At 37.3% G+C, this 23,717-nt stretch overlaps 1 protein-coding gene across 4 annotated transcripts in view; it reads right to left on the bottom strand.

The window, feature by feature from the left end:
• Positions 1-4,609: 4,609 nt before the first annotated feature.
• Positions 4,610-23,717, bottom strand: part of ZNF292 (zinc finger protein 292) — a 94,976-nt gene continuing 75,868 nt past the window's right edge. For all 4 annotated transcript variants that reach the window (XM_045867201.3, XM_045867202.3, XM_064597841.1 and 1 more), the window contains one exon: positions 4,610-23,588. In XM_045867201.3, the coding sequence (XP_045723157.1) occupies positions 16,437-23,588 (7,152 nt within the window). In that variant the 3' untranslated portion in view covers positions 4,610-16,436. The remainder of the gene's footprint in view (positions 23,589-23,717) is intronic.

Genomic DNA, 23,717 nt, shown 5'->3' with positions numbered 1-23,717 from the left:
TGGCTACAGATTTTGTCTGTGGCCACAGGGTTTCTTCTCATTGGAGCTGGAGGGAATTTTTTTTTTTTCAAGTGCTTGTATGAAAGAATGCCTAGGGTTGCAAGTAGCTATGGTTCCAGTCTTCCCAAGGAAATTAAACCAACTTCCTCAAGACAGAAAGACTGAAAAGTTAAGAGGAGAGGAGAAAAAGGCAAAGACCTGAGGATGTTTGAACTTTTCAGTCCTGCTGTCCCTGACACAGGCTCCCCACTACCCCTTCCACCCATGCTTTCTGCAGTTTAGTTATATGAAAGATAATTTCCCCATTTTTGCTTGAACTGGTTTAAATAGGGTTTCTGTATCTTGCAACTGGAAGAATCCTAATAAAAACCATGTTCTTCATACATTTATTTCCTGTACAATTAAAAAAAAGAGGTAGGACACATCTTTTGTACTTATTCTTCCCTTTTTAGGCGTTGAGCATCCTAACTTTGACACGTGTGTACGTATAGAGTGTTTGTGTGATTAGGGGGAGAGATGTGGAAGGATCTCAACATTGGTTACGATAAAGGAGAGGTGATTTTTTTCTTTATAAATCTTTTGTTTCACATATTATTTTTGTTCTTAAAATTTTAATAAAGAAAATAAAGCAATTAAAAGCCCAAAGTGCCCCATCCCATCACATGCATAGCACACCTTCCCCAAATATTGATGCCAACTTATTCCTAGTTTATATTTTGTTTGTATATTTAATACTGCACAGAGCACAAAAGAGAGGGTGTGTCCCAATTCTGTAAAAAAAAATTGGTGAGGAAAGAACAAACCAGTGGTGGAGCATGTAAAGGCAAAAAGTGTCAGCATTCTTTTGGATTTTATGACAAAATCCCAAGGGAGGTGTTCTGGGAGAAACCTACCAGAAGCTCTTTCTTTAGTATAAAATTGGGTCTTTTCTCACAGAGCAAATCTTCCTTCAGCTGTAACGTACAATGGTGATTGTGGGGAGTTCTGAGAACCTTCCACAGACCTATCTTGTTTCCACTGTGTCAGGGATATTTTCCTATTCTAAGTAAAGATTACTTTTTAAAAGGCTGTGATATATCCATATATTGTTTGAAAGCAAAGTAAAATGAATTCTGTATGTTACCCAAATAGGTCAACATTCCCATCTACTTAAAGGTGAAGTATCTGATCCTTCCCCTACTATGGAGATTTAATTTTATATTAAAAAGGAAAAATAATTGTTCAAAGTAATATATGTGACTTCTGTTAATTGTCTTGAAAATGTTTTTCAGACATTAATGCCGTCAGTCGAAATGGACAGATGGCTGTGGTATAGAATTGTCTGTACAGCATAAGAGGAAATTGAAGAAGTGGATTCCAGTTTTCTATCCTTTAGAAAAAGGTCACTGTTGAACTCTGTGCAATAGATTGGGTCCAGAGGAGACAAATATTAAGCAATCCCATTTTCACTTTCTTGCTATAAAATTTCACTAACTAAATTGATGGTCATCAATCCCTTATAACTAAAAGAAGTATTAGTCATTAGGTTAAACAAGTGCTTTCATTTATAAAGCATTTATTTCAAAGGAGAGTCAGTGCAGTAACTTGAGATTTGACTTTCTATGGAAGACTAGCAAATGTGATAAACCAGTCTCAGAGAAAACAGCTTCTAATTAGATTAATTTGATGATGACATTAAAAACTACTCACTGTGGCTAAAGTGAAGGTTGTCTTATTCATCTTTTCGTATCCTGTATCCCCACAGCTTAGGTCCCTGGTACTTAGGAGTTCAAGGTTTCTTGGGAAAAAAATCTGTTCCTCTTGCTGCTTCTTCTGTCTACCCACCCATTTACTCTTCCTCACCTAAAAGAATTCTGATTTTGTTGGAGGTGGCAATGTCCCCAGCTAAAAAGTCACATTTTCAGGTCTCCTTTCCATGTATCTTTCCATGTAAAAGTAGCAGTGTGAAATCTTCTTGTCAAAACAAGATTTTTTGACCAATGCTCTGGGGAGAAGTTAAAAAGTAGGGCTGACCTAGCTTGAATGCATCTTTTTACTCCCCAGCCCCTTCCTGCCTGAGACATCATAGCTAGAGCTGTAGTAAACATCTTTCTACCATGAGGTGACTTTGAGGATGGAAGCATGACCTTATGCATGAAGAAACAAAGACAGCTCCTGGGACATTTGCTGCCATCTGTCATGGAACTGCCATATTAACTCTGAACTGCCTATTTCCATGCTTTTGTTTTTGTTGTTATGTGAGAGAGAACTCCTACCTGATGTAAGCCATTGCCTTGTTAGGCTCTTTTACTTATAGCCAAAAATAGTTCCTGACTACATTCATGTTAGTGATTAGGATGAAGACACAGAAGATACGCTTATATCTACTGAAGACAAAAGAAATGACCAGTATGTTGAATGCCAGACATAAAACATGATTAAAATATCTCAGAATTTTGTTCAGAACAAGTCAGATGAAATGGAACAAGTAGCCATTCTGTATCAAGATTTAAAATTTTAATATGAGACAAGGATTGATATTAGTTCATGACATAAAGTCCTTGGAGTTTAAGCTTACACCTTAGAAATGAGCAAAGTGTAGTATAAGACTATTGAAAACAAGTTAATCTTGTGTTAGAAGTTTGTGTCCAGACTATAGGGAATGATTTTCCCAATCCTGAAAAGAGAAATACCTTGTTACATGTTCCAATGTTTCAGAACCAGTATTGGTGAACATCAAAGAGATAAACATTTTATCTAATATAGAAATATTCTATTAATTTGAACTACATCAAAATGAAATGACTGCGCAATAAAGTAGTGAGAACCCTCAGAGCGATGATCAAGAATATTCCTGAATTGTACAGCAGGTATAGCTAAATGACCTCCAAATTTCCTTTTAACGCTCCAAGATTCTATGGTTCTCATACCTAGAACATATACTGGGCAATGGCAAAATAAGACTTGGTACTGGTTATCTCACTATATAAACCTGATACCATAGAAAGATCTCTAATAGAGAATTACCTTAAAAAACAAATTTCATGTACAATACTAAGACACCTCTTTAAACAATTTAGGCAGTTCCATAGAACTGATTATAACAAGATTTATCTTTTTAAGATTTTGTCAGAGAGAGAGAAAGAGAAAGAGAGAGAGAGCACAAGCAGGAGGAGGGACAGAGGGAGAAACAGACTCCCCACTGAGCAAGGAGACCGACCCGGGACTCGATCCCAGGACCCCAGGACCATGACCTGAGCTGAAGGCAGATGCTTAACTGAGCCATCCAGGCGTCCCAAGATTTATCTTCTTTATAATCATAGCATTGTAATAACACGGAAGGTACTTAATATTTTCTATAATTTCATTCTTTTCTCCACCTTGAGAAATCTAATTTCATTTCAAGGCTTGGATCAAATATTTCTACCAGAGAGCATTTTTTAAAAAAATGTAAAATGGGGATAAATAATACCTATGTCATAGGTTGTTAACCAAAGATGATCCATGCAAAGCGTTGGTAAATGGATTTTTTAAATGTTAGATATCGTAATTAACAATACATGGCTTTATTATATCACTTATCCCTATATAATTTGCTTGTGCATTTGTATCCCCCTCTAAATTATGAGCATATTGAATGTAGGCAAGAGCCATGTCCTTTGCCATTGTACCCTCAAGGCTTAACCCACAGAAGTAGCTCAGCAACAATTAACATATCCATGAATCTTATACTCTCTGCTGCATGAACTAAGAAAATCATGGTATTGTGGAATGGAAGAAATCTTTAAAATGTTTATAATGAGAAGAGTACAACTCAGAATGATAAAGTGACTTGCCTAATATTACATGAAGTGATGGAGTAAGAATACAGGATTTTTTTAACTCCAAATCTAGTTGTTCAGAAGTTTTCTGTACAAAATTGTTTCAAAGATCTTTGGAATATTGGCATCACATATAATAACCAACTGTGCTGCACTGTTTTTTTTTTTTTACCTTAGTGGTCAATTAAATTCAGATTTTGTTGGCAATGACAATGTGCCTAGCTAAAAAAAATACACATTTCCAAGTCTCCTTTGCATGTAGAGGTAGCAGTGTGACTACCTTGCTGTCAAAACAAGATTTTTTGGTGCTTAATGGGAAGTTAAAAATATATGTAATACATGCAAGGTGACTCTAGCCTGTTTCATTATAAATGGTGGTCTATTAAAAAATATACATCATAGTCATTTCCAATTTTCAAAATTGTACTTCAGTAACTGTTCAATTTATCGTAAGTACTCAAAAATATAAATGACCACATCTTAGTCTATGTCCTTTATAGCATATAAATAAAAAATGGAAAAGTAATTTCTAGTTCAATTTCTAGATCTTAGCTCCACACCACATTTCCTGTTAGCTTGCCATCTTGTGGCCTCTTACTCCTGTGCAACTCAGTATCTGACCATCACACACTCACACATCCACTTTTTCATTTGTTTTATATGCAGCATGTAAGTTAGGTGCACATCCAATTTCACTCCGAGACCAACTTCATTCCAGCAAAGGTGACAAACCTGTAGTCAGAAATACAAATGCTGGCAGCTACAAGTGAATCACCTAATTAAAAAAATAAGCTCTGAGAGACAAGTACTTAAAAAACATCTGAATATTTATTGAATAGAACATGCATACGTTTGCTGAAAAGGAGTGTACGTAATTTTTTTTTTTGTGAAGTCAATATGAACATGGTCTCTGATAAAGATGGGAAAGCAAGGTAATAACAGGATTTAGATGCAGATTTTACCAAATCAAAATGGTGAGATGATCTTTCTTCCCATTCTAACAGAATTATGAAATCTACTACAATGTTTACTTTCTCTGAAGGTATACATGTGTGTATGTGTACACGCACATATCTACCATCGTAACTACAATTTAAATTTTCCTTCAAGCAGTATTCTAGGTTTAACCTCAGTTAGAGCACATGGGTCTTTCAGAATAGATGAGTCAGGTGGTGACATCTGAATAAAAACTTTGACAATTACCTCCAATACCAGCTACTTCCTTTCTATGGTTGTGATTAAATGAGTTGACATATAATGAACTCAGAGGTCTGACACAATTGTTTATTAAATATAATCTATTGCCCATATGAGATAGATAACGCCGGATTTCAGTCTTTGGCTTCCCAAGCCTCCCTTCTAGGGTCTTTGAGCTCAGAACTTTAACTGTTGCTCCCCTGACAGCCCAATTCAATGTACTAAAGACCTGAAAGCTCTGACAAATGGAGCATGTCTGCCCTTCGCTTTAGTGTTGTACTTCTGAGAAAAGCTGCCTACACAGACGTTAAGAGCTTGGTCAACGAAAAGGGAAAGAAAAAAAATGTATACATCCTATAGGACTGGGTTTCTGCTGACAGTTTTAAAATCAAAATTCAATTTTTCTCTCATTGTTGGGAATATTGGCTTAGAGAGAAAGAATAACACTGTTAAAATCTCAGTGATTACACACAACCCACCATTTTGTGGTAGAAAGGCTCACACCATTACATTGAACATTCTGGATGTTTCTGGTCATTTCACTTCTAGCAGAACAGCTGTTGCCTCTCATACTTCTGGCTCATCAACTTTGGCTGGGGAGCTGGTGTAGGATCAAGATTTTAGAATTGCTTCAGTTCCTCATTTTATACTGGTAACATGTAGGCTACATTAAGAAACCTATTTTTAAAGTGTAAGACATCAACATATGCCGCAACATGTGACAGAACTTAGAATTTTGCCTTATTTACTCGTAAGTATATTGCACTGCCTTCCATATTTGCAATGATAAATTTCACCATATAATCCCGACACTCTCCACATTCATCCTTCTGCTTTGAAATTGCAATACTTCCAGCCAGCAGGACAGTAGAGAAAGCATTCTAAGTGAGGGGTCAGACCTGTTTTGTAGGTTTACTATTACAAGTCATTTCATTTCCCCACGTCACTGTCCTCATCTATAAAAAGGTTGTTACTTTTTCCTCTTACGGGGCAGGGCTTGAGAATTCATTTTAAACTGCCTAAATAAGGCTAGACCATCACCCAAATGCCATCATGGGATGAGAAAATTCCCTTTGAGGGCTTATATACTTGAGAAAAACTTTGTAATGCTCCAGCTTAAAGAAGCTGTTAAGTAGGTTTAGTAAACACTTTTAAGGATTGCTTTGAAATTTTCAAATAAGTAAATATAATGTGTTTACTAGGTAACTGTGTTTTAGGGTTGGAGGTGACAGATAAGAATTGCCAAAATGACTTGTTTGAATATTTGGACTGTATTGATTGCCGAAATATTTTTCCAAATATGTAAGAGACTGATTCTCTGTATATCCCATCCCCTTCCTATCTGTGTTTAGGTGTTGGTTAACATCTTGAAGCCTCCACATAAAAGGGGCTATTTTGGCTTGGTGAGAAGGGGGGCACTCTCCTTTTAGGGGTGACTCTTAGGTACCTGTTTCCAGTGAAGAATTTCCTGGTGTGATCTGCTCCTTAATAGTTTGAAAGCTATTCTGTGTCCTCAAAAGCCTAGTGACATAAACACTTCACTGCTGTAGAGGGACCACAGCACATGAGGGCTATCATTATCACCCTGATGCCCCATTCCTCTTCTCCAACAAACCCCTGGGTGACAGGGGTTTTTAGGGGATCTAGGGATGGTAGTACTAAAGGCTGTTTTAAGGGCAGCTTGCATAGTGAACATCCTTTTGACATGCCCATAGTTACTTTGAGGGAACACAAGAACCTGGAAGCTGAAATGGCAGCAAACAAAACATCTACTAGTTTAATTACAGGGCTCCCAATACACACCCACTATAGAGTGAGAAGAGAGCTAGCTGGTCAGAATCCATTCAACCCCTCCACAACTGCTTATTTTCCTTTCTCTTAGCTTCTTTGGCTTAAGAGTACACAGCTGCAGCAAAAATCCCTAGTAGTAAGCCCTTTGTTCTTCTGTGCTCCCTACCTTCATCAACACAGCTACCTTCTTCATGGTGCCAGACTTGATGCCAGAAGTTCTTTTTTCCCCCCCTTTGGAATCAATATTAACCGTAAACAACAACAGACAATATATATATGTATATAACATTAAAAATACCATTTACGAATCATATACTAATCGCCTGGGGGAGAATTCTCTTCAGCTACCACGACATTTTTTTACATCATTCCAAATAAAGACACCGAGCAACTTGTTACTTCATTTGGCAGCCTATGTTTTCCAAATAAAGGCATATACAAGCTCTGGAGTCAATGAACATAGTTTCAACTCTCGGCTATGCCACATACTAGGCAAGATACTTAGCCTTTCCTCATCTTATTCAATTTCATTTTAAAATGAGAATATGAGCACTTAAGAATTGATGTAACAATAAATGGAAATACAAGGAAAGCTCTTAAGCACAGTCTAGCACATAGTAGCAGCCAACAAATATTAACTGTTACTATCATTAGCAGATCTGATACATGGGACTAGGCCTGGGAGAGCTAGAAACAGCAGATTCTTGTTAGACTGTAGTCTTGGTCTTGAAGTATTCAAAGCTTCTCTCTCTTCTTGGTCACTATAAATGCCCTCTCCCTACTATCTCCATTCTTACTATTCTAATTCCTCCCCCTGACTTCTGCTTAAGCATTTCAATTCTATTATGTTCTTTAAAGAGTTATCTCTAGAGCTGTTTGCTACTTCACAAATTTGTATTCTGAAACCTTAACTGAATCCGGATCTCCCAAGACTTCTGGGCCAAGAGGATACAAGAAACTACTTCCCCCAAATCCTTACATGTCCCACATAGCCTGGAAGCATTCTCCCTGACAAACCTCTTAATTAAGGACTTCAGCACTTGACTCTGTCTCCTTATACCCAGTTCTACTAGGGATATCTTCTGTACACAGTCCATTCAATAAATTAGACAAAAATTCTTTAAATTTTTCAACTCCAGTAAATTTCATCTACATTCTAATTCAGCGATCTACTACAGCCATTTCCAAACAATGCAAGCTGCATTACTCCTAAAATCTTACATTTCAATGCCCTGGTCTTTCATATCTAAATCTTGGCTTTATTCCCATTATGCCCTTTCTTTGGTGCCACAAAGACCTCTAGTCCCTTGACCACGCTCTTCTCTTCAGTCCTTTTGGCTTTATTTCCTACTCTAATTGGGCTCAATTCATTGATGTATTTACTCCTGCCAGGACTATCCAACCTCCTCTTTCTCCTCCATTCAAGCTGAAGAACAGTACTGGAAATAGTACATAATCATACAGATGGTGCCACTACAAGATCATGCTCTCAATTCAGCTGTGCATTGAATGCTGATCAGTAATCCTTTTATACCTGCAACTGAGCTCCTTCCCGCATTCTTCAACTCAAACCTTTACCATTTAAACCTTGGTTTCCTACTTTTCCAAGGCTTGCTATCCTGTACATTTCTGTTTCCTTTCTTCATGACAAGGAGCTCAACATTTCTACTTAACAATAGTCTAAGAGAGTAGGGTGCCTGGGTGGCTCAGTCGGTTGAGCGTTTGCCTTCAGCTCAGATCATGATCCGAGGGTCCTGGGATCAAGCCCAACATCAGGATCCCTGCTCAGTGGGGAGCCTGCTTCTCCCTCTCCCTCTGCTTGTGCTGTCAAATAAATAAAATCTTAAAAAACAAACACACACAAAAACAAGCCTAAGAGAGGTCATTTTTAATTGTGTAAGGCTAGTATTTCTAACCTGCATTCTTAAGACCAGGTTCCATCTACTACTCAAACTTTGACCTCTTTAACAGGTACGTCCCCAGAATCCACAAATATTTTAAGACTCATCTTAAAATCTCTCAAATAACGGAAAGCACTGACCAATTTCCTTTTGTCATGCAAGATACTTAAATAATTCATTGCCTTGACTTCTTTAGCTCATTCACCAATTGAATATAATAACTAAACAAACATTACTTGGCATCCACCAAAACTTCTTTAAAGATCCAATGACTACCAAAGATTAATTCTAGTAGCCTCTTTATTCTTAATGATCTCCCAGTGGCACAATACAGGACCAACTATCCCTCAATATTCTCCTCCAGCTTCCATAATGCCCCACACCCTTACCTCCATTCCTGGTCTCACCTAACTTAAACCTTCCTTTCCAAGTCTTCTTTGCTAGTTTCTTTTTTTCCTGCCCACTAAGTGTTGGTGTTCCTCAGGGTTCTCTCCTTGGTGATTTATCTTTCCTTACATGCTTGCTATTGCTTTCAATTCCAGCAAAGTGTAGTAAGTGCTCACTGTATCTCAGATTGAGCAAAATGCTGATGAGACAGAAACCAAAATACTTGCACTCAAGGGATTAAAGTCCACAACTGTAGTTTCAGACCCCTATAAAGAACTGATCACTATTCCTCTCTGCCTTAATGACCTATAAGAACCTCAAACTCAGTATTAACCTTTCTTCCAGCCCTATTCCTTCTATATTACCTTGGCAAACAGCGTCACCATTCACAATTACCCAAGCTAAAACTTAAGAATTTTACAACATATGCTATATTTCACATCTTTATATATATATATTTTAAAGATTTTACTTATTTATCTGACAGAGAGAGAGAACAAGTAGGCAGAGAGACAGGCAGAGGGAGAGGGAGAAGCAGGCTCCCAGCCAAGCAGGGAGCCCAATGCGGGGCTCGATCCCAGGACCCTGGGATCATGACCTGAGCCGAAGGCAGCAGCTTAACCGGCTGAGCCACCCAGGCGCCCCTATTTTTCACATCTTAACCCCTCCTCTCTACCAAATCCTTCTCAATGCAACTTGAATATGCTCAATTTGTCTATACAATGAAAAACTGGTTGGACTCCATGACACTCTTTAGCAACTATTTTATCAGTCCTTTTTTCATTTCAATAAAACACCAAAAATAGGTGTTTACACTTGCTTTCTACACTTCTCCAACTGACTCCACTCAAACTAAGTAATTGCAAAGGTCACGGATTACTTTCTTACCACTAAATCCAAAGGATACTTTACAATTTCCTTATCTCAGGAGAATGTGACACCTTGAAATAGTTCATCCTACAAGTCTCATGATTTTTCCTATTTCTCTCTTATCTACTTGGAAATTCTGAGTTTCTCAGAGTTAGGTCCTGGATCCTTTTCTATACTCTTCCCTTAGGCAATCATCAACTCACAAAACTGCTCTTTTATCCTCACCTACCTAAATAACATTTCTTCATTTATTCAAACCAAAAACCTGTAAATTTTCTCAATTTCTATCCTCTTCCTCTTTTCCCATAACCTATAATGATCAAGTCCTGTCAAATATCCTAGATCTCTCAAGTCTGTCCACTTTTCTCCTTCAGCTATCACCACTCTTCAAGACAGTATTCGTTCTTCCCTGGACAACTTAGCCTCCTTAACTGGTCTCCTTGAATTTTCCACTGGAACACTCCCTCACCAGAATGAACTTTTAAAACCAGCCTGGAGTTTTCTCTAACTTCCCTCCCCTTACCGCCTTTAGAGAAATCTTTATTAACTTCTTTCCCTCACCACAGACTACATAGCACCAAATTCTCACTCTATTATATATTCTTATAATGCCCTTAGCACTAATAATTATAGTAATTGTGTAGACTCTGAGCTCCAGGAGAGTCAGAATCAAGTTCTCTTTATCTCCCATTTAAGCATTCAAGAAGTTTTTACTACCACTAAGTATGTAGTATGTGCAAGGTACCGGACTGTTCCATGGCACAGAATAAAAAGCAATTACAACCTGATAAATGCTATCAAGGAAAGTTGAATGGTGCAATGGAGTAACTGATAACGGGGCTGAGGCCTAAGGCCTAAAGAATGAGTGAGTGAGTACACAGTAAAATATAGCATTCCAAGCGAAAGAACAGCTAGTGCAAGGACCTTGAGATGTGAAAGAGCCTGGCTTGAGGAACTCAAGAGAAAGCAATGTGGCTAGAACACAATGGGCAAAGGAGAGCAACAAGTTGTATTTAGATAGGCAGGCATCATAGTAAAACAAACACCTTATTTTATTCAAAGGGCAATGTGAAGAAAAAATTTTTTCTCCACCCACTCCCCACAAACTAAAATTACTTAAAAAAAATTAACCTAACTTTTGGTGGGGAATATTTGGAAGAAAGCTCATAAGAATATTACAGTGGTCTAGGCAAGAAATGATTTGGATAAGAAGTGGGTTCCTTTTCACTTGAGGTAAAAATGCTTATACTTGTTACCAAACATAGAGAAAGGGTGTGAAGTGGTTACCATGATGATGTTAGAGAACCTGGATTGAGAAATCTAGGAAATGATTTCACTTACCCAGATAAGGATACTGGGAGAGGAACAGATTGAAGGTGGGGTAGGGAAAGAAATGATTTGGGGTGTTATGTTTAATTCTGAGGTAGGCAGTTGAAATTACAAGCCTGCAACTATGAACAGTTTGGTCTTAGAGGTATAAATTTGCGTGTGATGGTACATTCATACTGAACGCCAGAGAATGGACTAAATCATCCAGAGAGAGAGTGGACACATATACAATAAGCCAAGGTCAGGTATTGGGAGAGGAAACAGGGTCGGACTCAGTGATGGAGCAGCCAGGAAAGGTAAGATAACCAAGAGAGAACATTTCCAAGAGTAAGTCATTTACCCTGATGAATGCTCCTAAGGCAGTGAATGAGCAGAAAAAAAAGAACAGATATGGCAGCATGGAAAAGAATGGTGATCCTGATGAAAGCAATTTTCGGAACAGTTGTGGGATATGATATATAAAGTGGGATTAAATGAGAAGAAATGGAATGTTTGACAACTCAGATTAGCTCTGATGGGAACCAAATAAAAGGGATTATAGTTAGATGGAATTACCCTCCCCATATCCGCCCCCCCCCTTTTTAAAAAGATTTTATTTGAGAGAGAGAGAGACACGGCGAAAGAGGGAACAGAAGCAGGGGGAGTGGGAGAGGGAGAAGCAGGCTTCCGTGGAGCAGGGAGCCTGATGCGGGGCTCGATCCCAGGACCCTGGGATCATGACCTGAGCCGAAAGCAGACGCTTAACGACTGAGCCACCCAGGCGCCCCCCACCCCCCTTTTTTAAGAATAGTAACTACTAGGGCACATATATAGACTGTTGAAAGGATCTAGTAGGAGAAAGTTTCATGAAAACAGAGTAGCTAATTCAAAGTTTTTGAGGTGAGGAAGGATTGCTTTTTGGTAAGAGTGCAGATCTGTAGATGGGCTTATAAATTTGGTGGTGAAAAGTGGAGAAAATTCTGGTCACGTTTTTCTATTTTCTCAGCAAATGTGATTAAAAGCGCATTGATGGAGTAGGAAAACTGGAAAAAAAAAGCGTGGAAATCATTTAAGTTTGTGGAAGCAAGGTATTACAGTAACACTGCAGAAAAACTGCCAGTTTTGAGTCTCTTTGAGATTATAAACTTGCCTGTTGTAGTAATTTCCTCCCACTCAACTGCTCAAAGGCAGACAGGTTTTGAAATTGTTCTAGATCACGACAGATAGAGGGGCATGATCTGAGGATACCTGCAAAGGAGTGCATGTAACAGCTGGATCTAGTCTCTAAGTAGGACAAGTTGAGGACAGGGTGAGCGGATGAATAATGAGCAGGTGGTAGGATTAACTGACTAGTTGAGATGAGGTAGAAGTATTTTTTAGTGGAGATATCCCAAGCAGGTGAGCTAGCAGTTTGTGGCTGGACAAAGGGAATCTGAATTCCAAATATGAAAGTGATACACGTAGGGCTCCCATTTATGGAGAGCAGATCACTGAAATGAAGCACCTCTACTGAGCAAAACCACTGAGAAATAAAGCAGATACGATCATTTTGTTCACTGAGAGGTAGGTAGTGTTGGGAGGCACAGATAATAAACAATATAAAATTAAAAACTGGTATAAAAAGACATGTGAAACTTATCAACTGGAATGGATAAATTGGCCAATCAGAAAAATCACCACTTGTAAACAGATGATACATGCTGCACTGGTGCACACACCTGCTGATTCTCAGCCCTGGTTTAATGAATGCCATTTCAGAGGAGTGTTTCCTAAAATGTGCTCCTTAGAACACTTAGTAGGATATATCTGAGTATTAACATTAAAAAAGAAAAATATTTTCATTGTCAGTTAAGTCTGAAAAATTCCCATTTAACAGTTAACATGTTCTCTGCACAGAACTTTCAGTCTTTAATATACTGCTGTGCACTGGATTCTTTTAAGAGTGAGCTACAACATGCAGTTTAGAAAACTTTGATGACGGAAGTTCCAACCTGGTAGTAACTCATTACAATAAACATTTTGAAAAAGGTTGCCTTACTGTTTTACTGTTTCTCAACTCTGTTAACATCTTTTCTCCTGGCCCCCACCATTTTTTGCCTCAAGTCTCCCTGCTTTTAACTTCCAACTTATCCAATCTATCCTCTATATACTACCAATCATCTTTCTAAAATTGGCATCTGGTGAAACTGTTGAACTTAAATGCATTCAGTAACCACTTAATAAATCAAAACTGAAAACTATATGGCATACAAGAACCTTCATGATCTGGCTCATTTCCTCTTCAGCTTCTCCAACCCCGTATCTTTCCACATAAACCACTTGCAATACTGCAAATGCACTATGCTGCTTCATCATACCTCCATACCTAGAATTCGTTTCCCCTATGACCATCCAAGGACTGGTCATTCATCTTTCACGAATCACTTTTCTACAGACTTTCATAAACACCCACCCCTGCAATAGAGCATTCCCTCTTTGATATCTCTAGCTATAGTATTTATGAGTATTTATGTAATCTTAATAGCTACAGCAACTGTTTGCTTACCCAGTGATGAAAAAATTGCCTTGCCAAAACTCGATCTCTGTCTAGCCCTTTAAAATAATTTATGCTGAATTTAACATTGCTGAAAATCTCCCAAACTGTTACCTTTTCACTTCCCGATACATTTTGAATACGTTCTGATCTGTAGATTCAAATTCTTTGGGTTTAGAAGAGGGAAAAAAAGTCCATTTTTAAATGATAAAACCTAGGCAAACTAAGGCTGTAGGAAGAAAGTATCTCAAGACAATAGACTGAGGAAAAGTATACATGAAAAATATATACTTTAAGATTACATTTTTAATACTTAGGCATTACATTCCATATCAAATTTTACCAACATGCTGTTCTATAAATTAGTATTTTATACCATAACTTGATTTTTGTTCCATGCTAAAAAGCCCACTCTGCCATAATTACTTTTAGCAAACAGTACCTGGAATATAAAAAAAATTCAGTGTTGGCAAACTTTCTCCTGATATGTAGAATACAGAAATGTCTAAGGGTCAATTTTCTTGAGCTAACGAGCAAAAGAAAAGCCCCAATACAATGGTATTTTCACTTAATGGTAGCTCATCACTACATTTACCAGAAATAAATCTCCTTGCTATTGTACTGTTTAGGGCAGTTTTGCCAAATGCCTATCTTTAAGAACTAGGTCAACTTCCAAGAAAACTGTACGGAAACATTCAGTTGTTAACAAAAATTTAATATTAAAATTATTCAGAGTTAAGTTATTGTTAATTTAGGAAAAAAACATGTATTAATTACCCATAAGAACAACTTTTATTTTAATAAATAACAGTGGGCTTACCAAAGGGAAGGGATTTTAATGTGTCAAGTTTTATGCATATTGGTAATAAACCTTAAGGAGGTGAAACCAACTATTCAATATAACCCATTAGGCCCTAAAAATAAAACTATAATACTTTAATAAAACTTAAAAAAATATTTTCCAAAAGAAAATAATTCACTCCTTGACCATGCTTATTTATTCAGAGTACCAGCAATTTCAGTTAAGTGCTTCATTTTTCCTGCAAATCTGATGTTGCACAGGGAATATACACATTTTCATATTATTACAACATTGTCAATATCTCAGGCTAATAATATTGTGAATGCAACTGGTTTATAACAAACACAAAGTCAAAAATCAATGCTACTATTTATGGCAAACAGAAACAAAAGTAAATTCAAAAGATGTCTTCTTTTGTTTCCAGTACTGACTTTAGTTGGACTTCAAATGAAGGTAATAAACTCTCCTGCAATAACCTCTATCTCTGCCGTGAATCCACAGTATAAATATGGTGAATAAAGCTAAACCATAAGAGCTAACTATATACTGAATAACCAAAATAATCAATTATAACAACTAATACTGCTCTGGAAGACCAATCTAATGAAAAAAGTATCATTAGATGTGGTGGGAAAATACAAATCTGTACAATCTAACATCTATAAACAGTAAAATCAAAACATCCAACTTCCTTATAGAAAGTGTTTCATCTATGTAATTATAAATGTTAAGGACTCTTGCATTTTATAAACACAAGATGGGCTCACTTTGATGATACCAATTTTAAGATTTATAAAAATGTTTAAAAAAATCTTTCCACAAAAGTTTATACAGTTTAAAGCTATACACCAATCTATAAATCTCAGAAAATGGAAAAAAAAAAAAAACTTTATAAGATCACATGTATAAAACAAGAAATGAAATGTGATTTTATTTAAGGCAATACTGGGCTACTTCACAAATCACCACCTCAAATATTTACACTGCTCCACACTACTAGTTTCTATCACATTCACAAAGGATTTTTTTTTTAATACCAAATGTTTAAAATCTTTGATGTAGTAAATTCTTTATTCACATTTCCATTATATTTCATGGAATCATAGTAACTATATCCAATTAGAAGCACTGAAAAAAACCTGTAGCTATAGGAAACTGCTAAAGAATCTGCTATAATTTCACATGAATACCATCCCAAAATCCTGGAGGATAAATTTACAAAGCAGAGCAAGGTGTTGATATAATGTGCCTACTTTGTGAAAAGTAATTTTGAGATCATCTTGTAAATAAATGTTTTATGTAAAAAATCAATGAACCATGGCAGAGTTTCTACTTTTAGTTCAAAAAATTCTTAATTTAAAACAATAAAAGAACAGTTTTAAAAACTTGATCACTTAGTTAAAAATTAAAATTCCAAATATAAATGTGTCATTTAATAGTTTAGACTTACACACTGCTGGTGGCAGCAAATGATTTACAGTAATAAATATGTACAAAAAAGATATCTACAGACTACTGTTCTACATGAGCAGTGACCTGGTGAAACGTAACAATCACACAGATAATTCAATTTAGTTCATGGAAAGGGGAACTGGCTGATAGAAATTTGAGGTGTAGCTCAACTATTTACAATAACTGAAGTATTGATTCTGTTCCTCAAGTCCCATAGGGATAAAAAAAAAAGTTTTACATGACAAATGTCATGTGTTTTTTTTTTTTTTTCTTTTTGGCCAGGTTAATTCACGTCAGCAACAAAAATTAATGAGAAAGTTTCACAACTCTAGCATGCTTGATGGCTTCCTACTTAAAATAAAACCGTAAATAATGTATTTATAGTACATTAGTTATCAGTACTGCCCTCTACCTGTGGCTTTACCCATACTAATTTCTTTCATAACAGACACATCTGGATCATTTGAATGTACTTCAAGTTTTTTCAGACTGACGGTAGGTTTCATTTCCTGAAGTTGTTTTAACACAAGTTCAGTGCAATCTTTAAGAGTCTTGTCTAAAACAATTTTTACATTATCACTGCACTGAAGCTGTGATGGATTGGCAAACTGTACAAAGGTGTCACTTTCTTTACAAGAACATACATGATTTCCACTAGTCACAGCAGTCTTATCAGTATTTTTTCTTGAATTTGAATGGGATCCTTTCTTATTTCCACTATTTGGATGGTCTTTGTCAGAATTTTTCTTCTGCTTCACTGCAGACTCCTCAAGAAACTTCAGAAATGATACTTCAAATCCCATTGGTTTAAATGAGCTCCAGTCAAAAGATGCAGTATGCTCCTCCGTGGTTTGAATTGCAACAGCAGTTTCTTCTTCTTTATGCGTACTACTTAACTCAACTGCCGATGCTGGTTCTGTTTTTTCAACTTTTCTCTTTTTATTTTGGGAGACATTTTTTTCTTTATTAACTCTCTTCAAATTACTTGTTTTTTGTTTTTCTGACTGGCAGGGGTTATTTTCCTGAAAATCATTACTTACATTTGAAGAGGTATGAGCTTGGGTCTCCACACTTGCATTATCTTCATTTATTAATTTTGTAATAAATAATTCTGTTAGCTCATCCATTTCATCTTTCTCATTTTTTTCACTTTCTCTCTGTGGAACTGTAGCTGTTCTGGAGTTATCACTGCTCTCTGATACACATGTGTCAGAATTTTTCACATCACTCTTATCACCTTCTTGCTCAGAAGTGTCCTTTAGTTGTGAGTTGCAACACCGTTTGAAGACAATGAGAAGATTACGGTGTTGTGATGTAAATGCCTTTGATAATTTATGGCATTTATAATGTCTAATTATATTGCTTTCACTTGTAACAACTGATGTACACCCTTTTATCATACATGGATACTGGGTCACAAATCTGCTTGTACACTCAGATAAGGCATCATTTCTAGCCTTTATAGAATATACGTGCTTTCCACGTTTCAGAGAATAAGGCTTATTTTCTTCAATCTGCACAATTTTTGCAGTCTTGTTCTCTAAATTATCTTTTTTCTTTCGTTTCGTCTTAGGCATTTTGATTCCTTCCTTTCCAGATCTGTGTTTTGTCCCCCGATACTTAGACTTTGTCTTTTCTTGGTTTGCTTTGCTTGATATATTTTCCTGACCAGGTGTTAATCTTCTTGGCCGAATCAAATGAGCTTTGTGTTTGTCATTATGCTTATTAAAAATGTGTCGGAGGAGATTTGACCGAGTTGCATATATACGGTCACATCCTTCACAGTCACACTTGTATATGCCATCTTCTTCAGTTTTACTTCCCCTTATCCCAATTCCATGATCTGCCTCAAGATGAACAACATAGTTCAAGTATGTGGTAAATGAAGACTTACACTCTAACTGGTCACATGGAAATTTCCCGACATCCACAGAAGCAGTCATACTTTCAATCTCCTCAGGAGTCATTTCATGAAGTTTCATGTAGTGTTGTATCAGGCCAGTAATTGCTTGGAAAATTCGAGAACAGTCACTCACCTGACATCGAAATTCTTTCACAGTCTGTTTAGTTTCAATTTCTTCACTTTCTTTACCAGCTTCACTTTCTTCTTCAACCTCTGCAGAAAATGCAGGTAGATCTGACTTGTGTACAGCCTGGTAATGCAGAATTAAGTTTTGCTGTATAGTAAAAGCTGCAAAACAACCCTGATGAACACACCGATAAGGTCTGTAGGGACTGTATCTTGTTGGAAACTCAAGGGAGTGAGAAACTGGCTTCTTGCGTTTTTTCTCCTCCTTTTCTTTTTTATGTCTCCTAATTTTCCGTCCTTTGGTTTGTATGTTTGTGAGAGAATTTGTATTACCTTGTTCTGAAGTAACTGTGATCACTTGCAAGGAATTTTCTGTTTTTTCAGGACTTTTTTTTTCTACAAGTTGTTTTTCTGGGATCACTGCTACATTACCAAAGGCATTTTCCTTCATTGCTCCCAAGTCTAAAGCGGGCTGCAATTCCCTTTTATTTTCCTCTGTCATAGTTAGCTGTCTTTTTACTTGTGTAACTCGTGGGGCTGACAAATTTTCACTCTGGGATTTTCTTCCATAAGGCCGTTTTATTTTTAACTTTACCATTTCTTCTGTTGTAAAATGATGGACCAACTGACAGTGCGCCCGGAGATTAGAATTTCTTGTAAATGTTTTTGTACAGGTAGGTACTACACATTTAAATGGAGCAAATTTCAACTGATTCTTCTTAATTTCAAGAATCATCTCTGGAGTGTACTGATGAATCTTACCATAGTGCTTAAATAAAGCATCCTTTGTCATAGCACTGTAATTACAGCCTTGGTTTTGACACACAAACGGTTTATTAACTTTGTCACTAAACTGAATGTTGCTTATCATTTCAGAAACTGGCTGAACAACTGTGACATTTGGAATTGGTTTAACAGGAGTGGGAGTCAGTGTCACTGACGTATTTATTAGTACACACTGGGGTGCTGGAGTGGACAGGTCATTTTCTAATTTTAATTTCTGCAAGCCTTCTAAAATTTCCTGTATTTGATCCTCCTTATGTAATACTTCAGACGGAGGAATGTTACTTTTTGCTGGCATGACACCCACGAAGGAAGAAAACTGAGAAGAATCAGGTAACTTGTTATTTTGTACAGTGTTTACTGAAGGAAGCTGAATGTTATAATTTATTTGCGCATTCTGTGATGTTTCACCAACACTGTGAGATCCACTTTTTACCTCAAGTATTTGAGAATTCATAGCACTTTTAATAATTTCAAGAGTCTTTTCAAAGTTTTGTATAACATTGTCTTCAGAAATCTGCAAATCAGAATTTATTGAAGTCGTGCACGAATTCAAAGCCATCATTTGGGAATCACCATTTTCAGTTTTTAATGTTAAAGGAGCTAACACTGTATGGGACTCAAGATTGGTTTTAAAGTTTTCTTTCACATCAGTAATAAATAACTGACTGTCAACATTATTTAATTTCTGTGTTAGATTTTCCACCAAACCCTGAGGCTCACAATTTGGAATTACATTTGAATGGAGGTTACTAGTTGGTATCTCTATACTCTTTGCTATAAGTCCCATTGCTGTTAAGTCACTTGTTACCAAGTTTTGGGAAGCATTAGGTGCAATTAGGGGAGGAGCAACTTTCTTTCTTCTCTTCGAAGCACTGTTTCCCTTCTTATTTAAATGACTAGACCTCGTGTTCTGAGGACCACTTATAACTGAAACACGTGAACTGTTATTGGTAAAATTTTGTGATGGCCCACTAGAATTAGGGAATGAACTAGAACACAAACCATTTTCAACAGTCTTCAGTAGTAAGTCATTTGTTGGGAAAACAGGCAAACTGCTGCATTCCTCAATGGAGGAAGTTTTGGAGTTTGGGGTCCTATTCTGGTTTGTCAGCAGGGGGTTTGGGTGGCATACAGTCTGCAACAGGGGTGGCACAGCTGGACTTGGCATCACTGTTGCACTTACTTGTGTTGCATCTGAAACACAACCTGTTGGAACATGAGAAAGCATTTCGGCACCCTCAAATGTACTGGGAATGCCAGCAGTTTCCAAAGCCTGTTTAATAATTTCACTTCCTTCTTGACTAACACTGGTACTAAAGCTAGTCACACCAGTCCGAGGAAATGTATTTGGTAAAAATGTTGATGAGCGATTTTCAGCAGCAAGAAGTTGCAGGAATGATGGATCTTTAAAACATGCTTCTGGACTGAAGGCAGACTGTTGCGGCTGCTGCAAATTTACTGCATTTGTGGAGAGAATCATGCTGGCAAGAAGAGAAGGCTGTCCATTATTCTGTAGAAGTTCTTGAGCAATTTCTGCTCCATCCAGTGGTTTACAGTAAGATCGCTTAGACAAGTGTCCACCCAGAGATCTGGGATTAGTAAAAGCCCTGTAACACCTGCTACAGATAAATTTCCCATCTCTGATAATTGCAGGCCATTTAGCCCTTTTGTTGTGCTTGGGTTTTCTTTCCTTCCCATTTGGGACCCGCCCACGGTCTTTTTTAACCTTTTCAGGTGCAGACTGTTGGGCACTGGTGCTATTAAAGTCATTTGCAACATTGACTTGTGAAGAAAAAACTGCATTTTCACCATTACCTCCCTTTAGAAAGGAGGAATTAGTGTTTCCTTCAATCTGTGAGGAAAAATGATTTGTATTATTTTCCAGTTGGGAAAAAACAGAATTAGCCCCATTATCTGCTGGTGAAGGGAAAAGAGACATTGAACTACTTTCTGCAGGTAGAGGAAGGAAAGGATCTGAGCCACTGTCAATATTCAAAGGCAAAACTGTTTTGGTTAGATCTTCCATTTGTGCTGGCAAGGTAGTAGTAGATAAATTTTCCATTTGGGAACATATAATACCACCACCTTGTTCATTTTTATCCTGAGAAGGTATATTTGGATTTATGACACTTTCCACTGAGGGCAACAGTGGAGTTGACACACTTGTTAAATGAGCTGGAAAAATGGAAGGCGAGACATGCTGCAACTGATTTGAACAAGTAGGATTCCCGTTGGCTTTGGTCTGTGGTGTAAAAAATGCATTGTTAGAGCTGCTCACCTGTGATGGCAAAAAATAAATAAACTTTCCATTATTTGGTGTATTTAAGTTGTTAGATTTCTGACCTTTTTTACTTTTGCGCTGCATTTTAAATGCAGCATATTGGTCAGGGTGTGCTGTCTTCATGTGTTTCCCAATACTCTGTGAAGAATTATAGGTTCGAGTACATCCCTCAACCTGGCAACTGAATTTCTGAACTGGCGCTTTTGGAGGCACTGATGGAGTTCCTAAAGAACTACTTGGGTTGGGCTGTGGTGGAACAAATGTGATACTTTCCAATGTCTTAAGAGATAAATTATAAAGATTGGATGATGTTTTAACATTACCTCCACATTCAAACTTGGAAGATGGTAAACTGTTTTGAAATCCTGCCTGATTTTGCACAGAAAAGGTCATCAGGTTGTTCACTTGTCTTTCTAAGTTTTGTGGGGTAAGGTCACCTATTTTGAGGGTTTCTGAATTTACTAAAGAATTCTGAGTAATCTGGGCTTCATTAAAGCAATCCTGTTTTCTTTCTTGAAAACCTGGACGACACAAATCATTACAAGTATCTCCAACTGGTGTACGTAAGTCTGTGACCAGTGATTCAGCAGTGCCTTCCACAGCTGAGTTTTCTTGCTTTCCAAAGTTATCCTCCATCCCCTGATTGAGGGACACTTTAATGGATACAGCTACTTCACTGGCCTGAAGCAGAGGAGTAGTCACAGGATTTTCCAAACCATTTGACAATGGTCCATCAGCTGGCCTGAGCTCTGATGCAGAAGTCTGGTCTTGTTTGGTCACAGCTGATTCTGCTTTGCTTTTATCCCAAGCATCACTTCTATCTGCCGGTAAGGTGTTTTCAATATTATTTTCTGAGGGAAGCACAGACCCCTCTTTCTTGATGCTCACTTCTGTGTTCGGATTCACTTTAGAAGGCTGAACACAATCTCCAGATGAAGTATGTTGGTCTTCAGGAGGCAGCACTTTTTCAGGAGTACTGTGATCGTCCAGATGCTTTTCTAGCTCACTCTGAGAACGATAAACCTTACCACAACCTGTGAACTTACAAGTATAGGTATTATAATGCTGTGCTTCATGATCATACAGTAAATAAGCTTCTGAAAAAATTCTGCCGCATTTAGGAAACATACACTTTGCTCTAAAGATTTGATGTTCCTTTCGGTGTGTTAAGAGCTCTGCGTAACTATTAAAACCAGCCTTACATTTCATCTGTATACAGATATATGGTTTACTGCCACAGTGCATTTGTAGGTGATCATTAAGATGAGTAACACTTACAAAATGCCGTCTACAGTACTGGCAAATAACTTTTTTGCTTTGCATTTCAAGAAAGCGCTTGGCATCTTCATTATCCTTATGCCCCTTTACATGAGCAATTAAATTTTTGAAGTACTTAAAGCCCTTTTTACAAAAAGTTACAGGGCAATTAAATTCATTAACAGGTACTGGTTTCTGGACTGGGATCACTTCTGGTTCATAAGATTTATCTTTGTCATCAGTCTCATCATCTGAACCATCATTGTCATTAAATACTATGAAGTCTGTTGAATAGAGACTATTCTTTTTTATAGGCCGCTGTTCCTGCTTGGTCACAGCATTAGTCTTCTGATTCTCATTGGTAGTTGCGATCTTAGGTGGCCTCCCCAATCTTCTTAATGGTTTCATAGCTGCTAGTCTCTCCTTACTAGATTGTTTAACATGCAATGTGACATGAGGGACAAAAGTTTCTTTAGAATTGAAGTTCTTTGCACATATAGGGCAACTGTAAATCCCATCTTTGTAATGTTTTTGAGCATGTCGTACTATTCTATGACCAAGGAATTCTTTGTCACATAGCACACAATACTGCATGTAGGCTTGCCAATTCCTAAACCTAGCAGAAATAAATCCCCTCTCTCTTAATTGTTTTATCTCTCTCTTCTTCTGCTTTTCATCACAGATGTCTTTAAGAAGGCCAGAATTAGCACCAATTCCACCAGAAAGTCCATTCATAGAAGTTTCTTTAATCTCTTCCTGGTAGTCCACTACTTTCTCATAAACTTCACTGTCGTTTAGTTCATCTATCGAAGACACAATAGACGCTTCTTCCCCCATTAATGCAAGACACTGTCGTTTTAATGTTTTCCAATCCCAGAATTCTGGATCAAAGGGCCACTGAGTTTTCAATACAAGTAAGAGCTCACAGCGTAGAGAATTTGGTATTGGAAGATTCTCTTCATCATATTTCTGATCTGGCTGGTTATACAGCATTTCCACAGCATAATATGCATCTACTGTAGGCTCAATAAGAAATTCACTCAGTTGACAAGCACGTTTAACTTCCAGATCATCAGGCAACAGGCACGAAATGGTCTTGCAAATAGATATTTTCACTTCAGTATTTTCTGTAGATTCCAAACGAAGGGCTTTTACACATAATTCTATACAGGTGGCAAGTCCAGCCCCTTCAGTCTGTGAAAAAGCAAATAGGAAATGTTAATTTAATCTATACTAACACAGGTTTGTGAATTTAGTAATTTTGAAACTGACGTTTGCTATTCTCAAATTTTGCAGCAGCAACATATGAAATGCTGCCTCCTC

Source organism: Mirounga angustirostris, unplaced genomic scaffold, assembly GCF_029215605.1.
Source record: "Mirounga angustirostris isolate CCGP_5_RB_7025 unplaced genomic scaffold, mMirAng1.0.hap1 SCAF_8, whole genome shotgun sequence".
Classification (NCBI taxonomy): Eukaryota; Metazoa; Chordata; class Mammalia; order Carnivora; family Phocidae; genus Mirounga; species Mirounga angustirostris.
The sequence above is the reverse complement of the archived record's forward strand: the minus strand, read 5'-3'. Positions and strand labels throughout refer to the sequence as shown.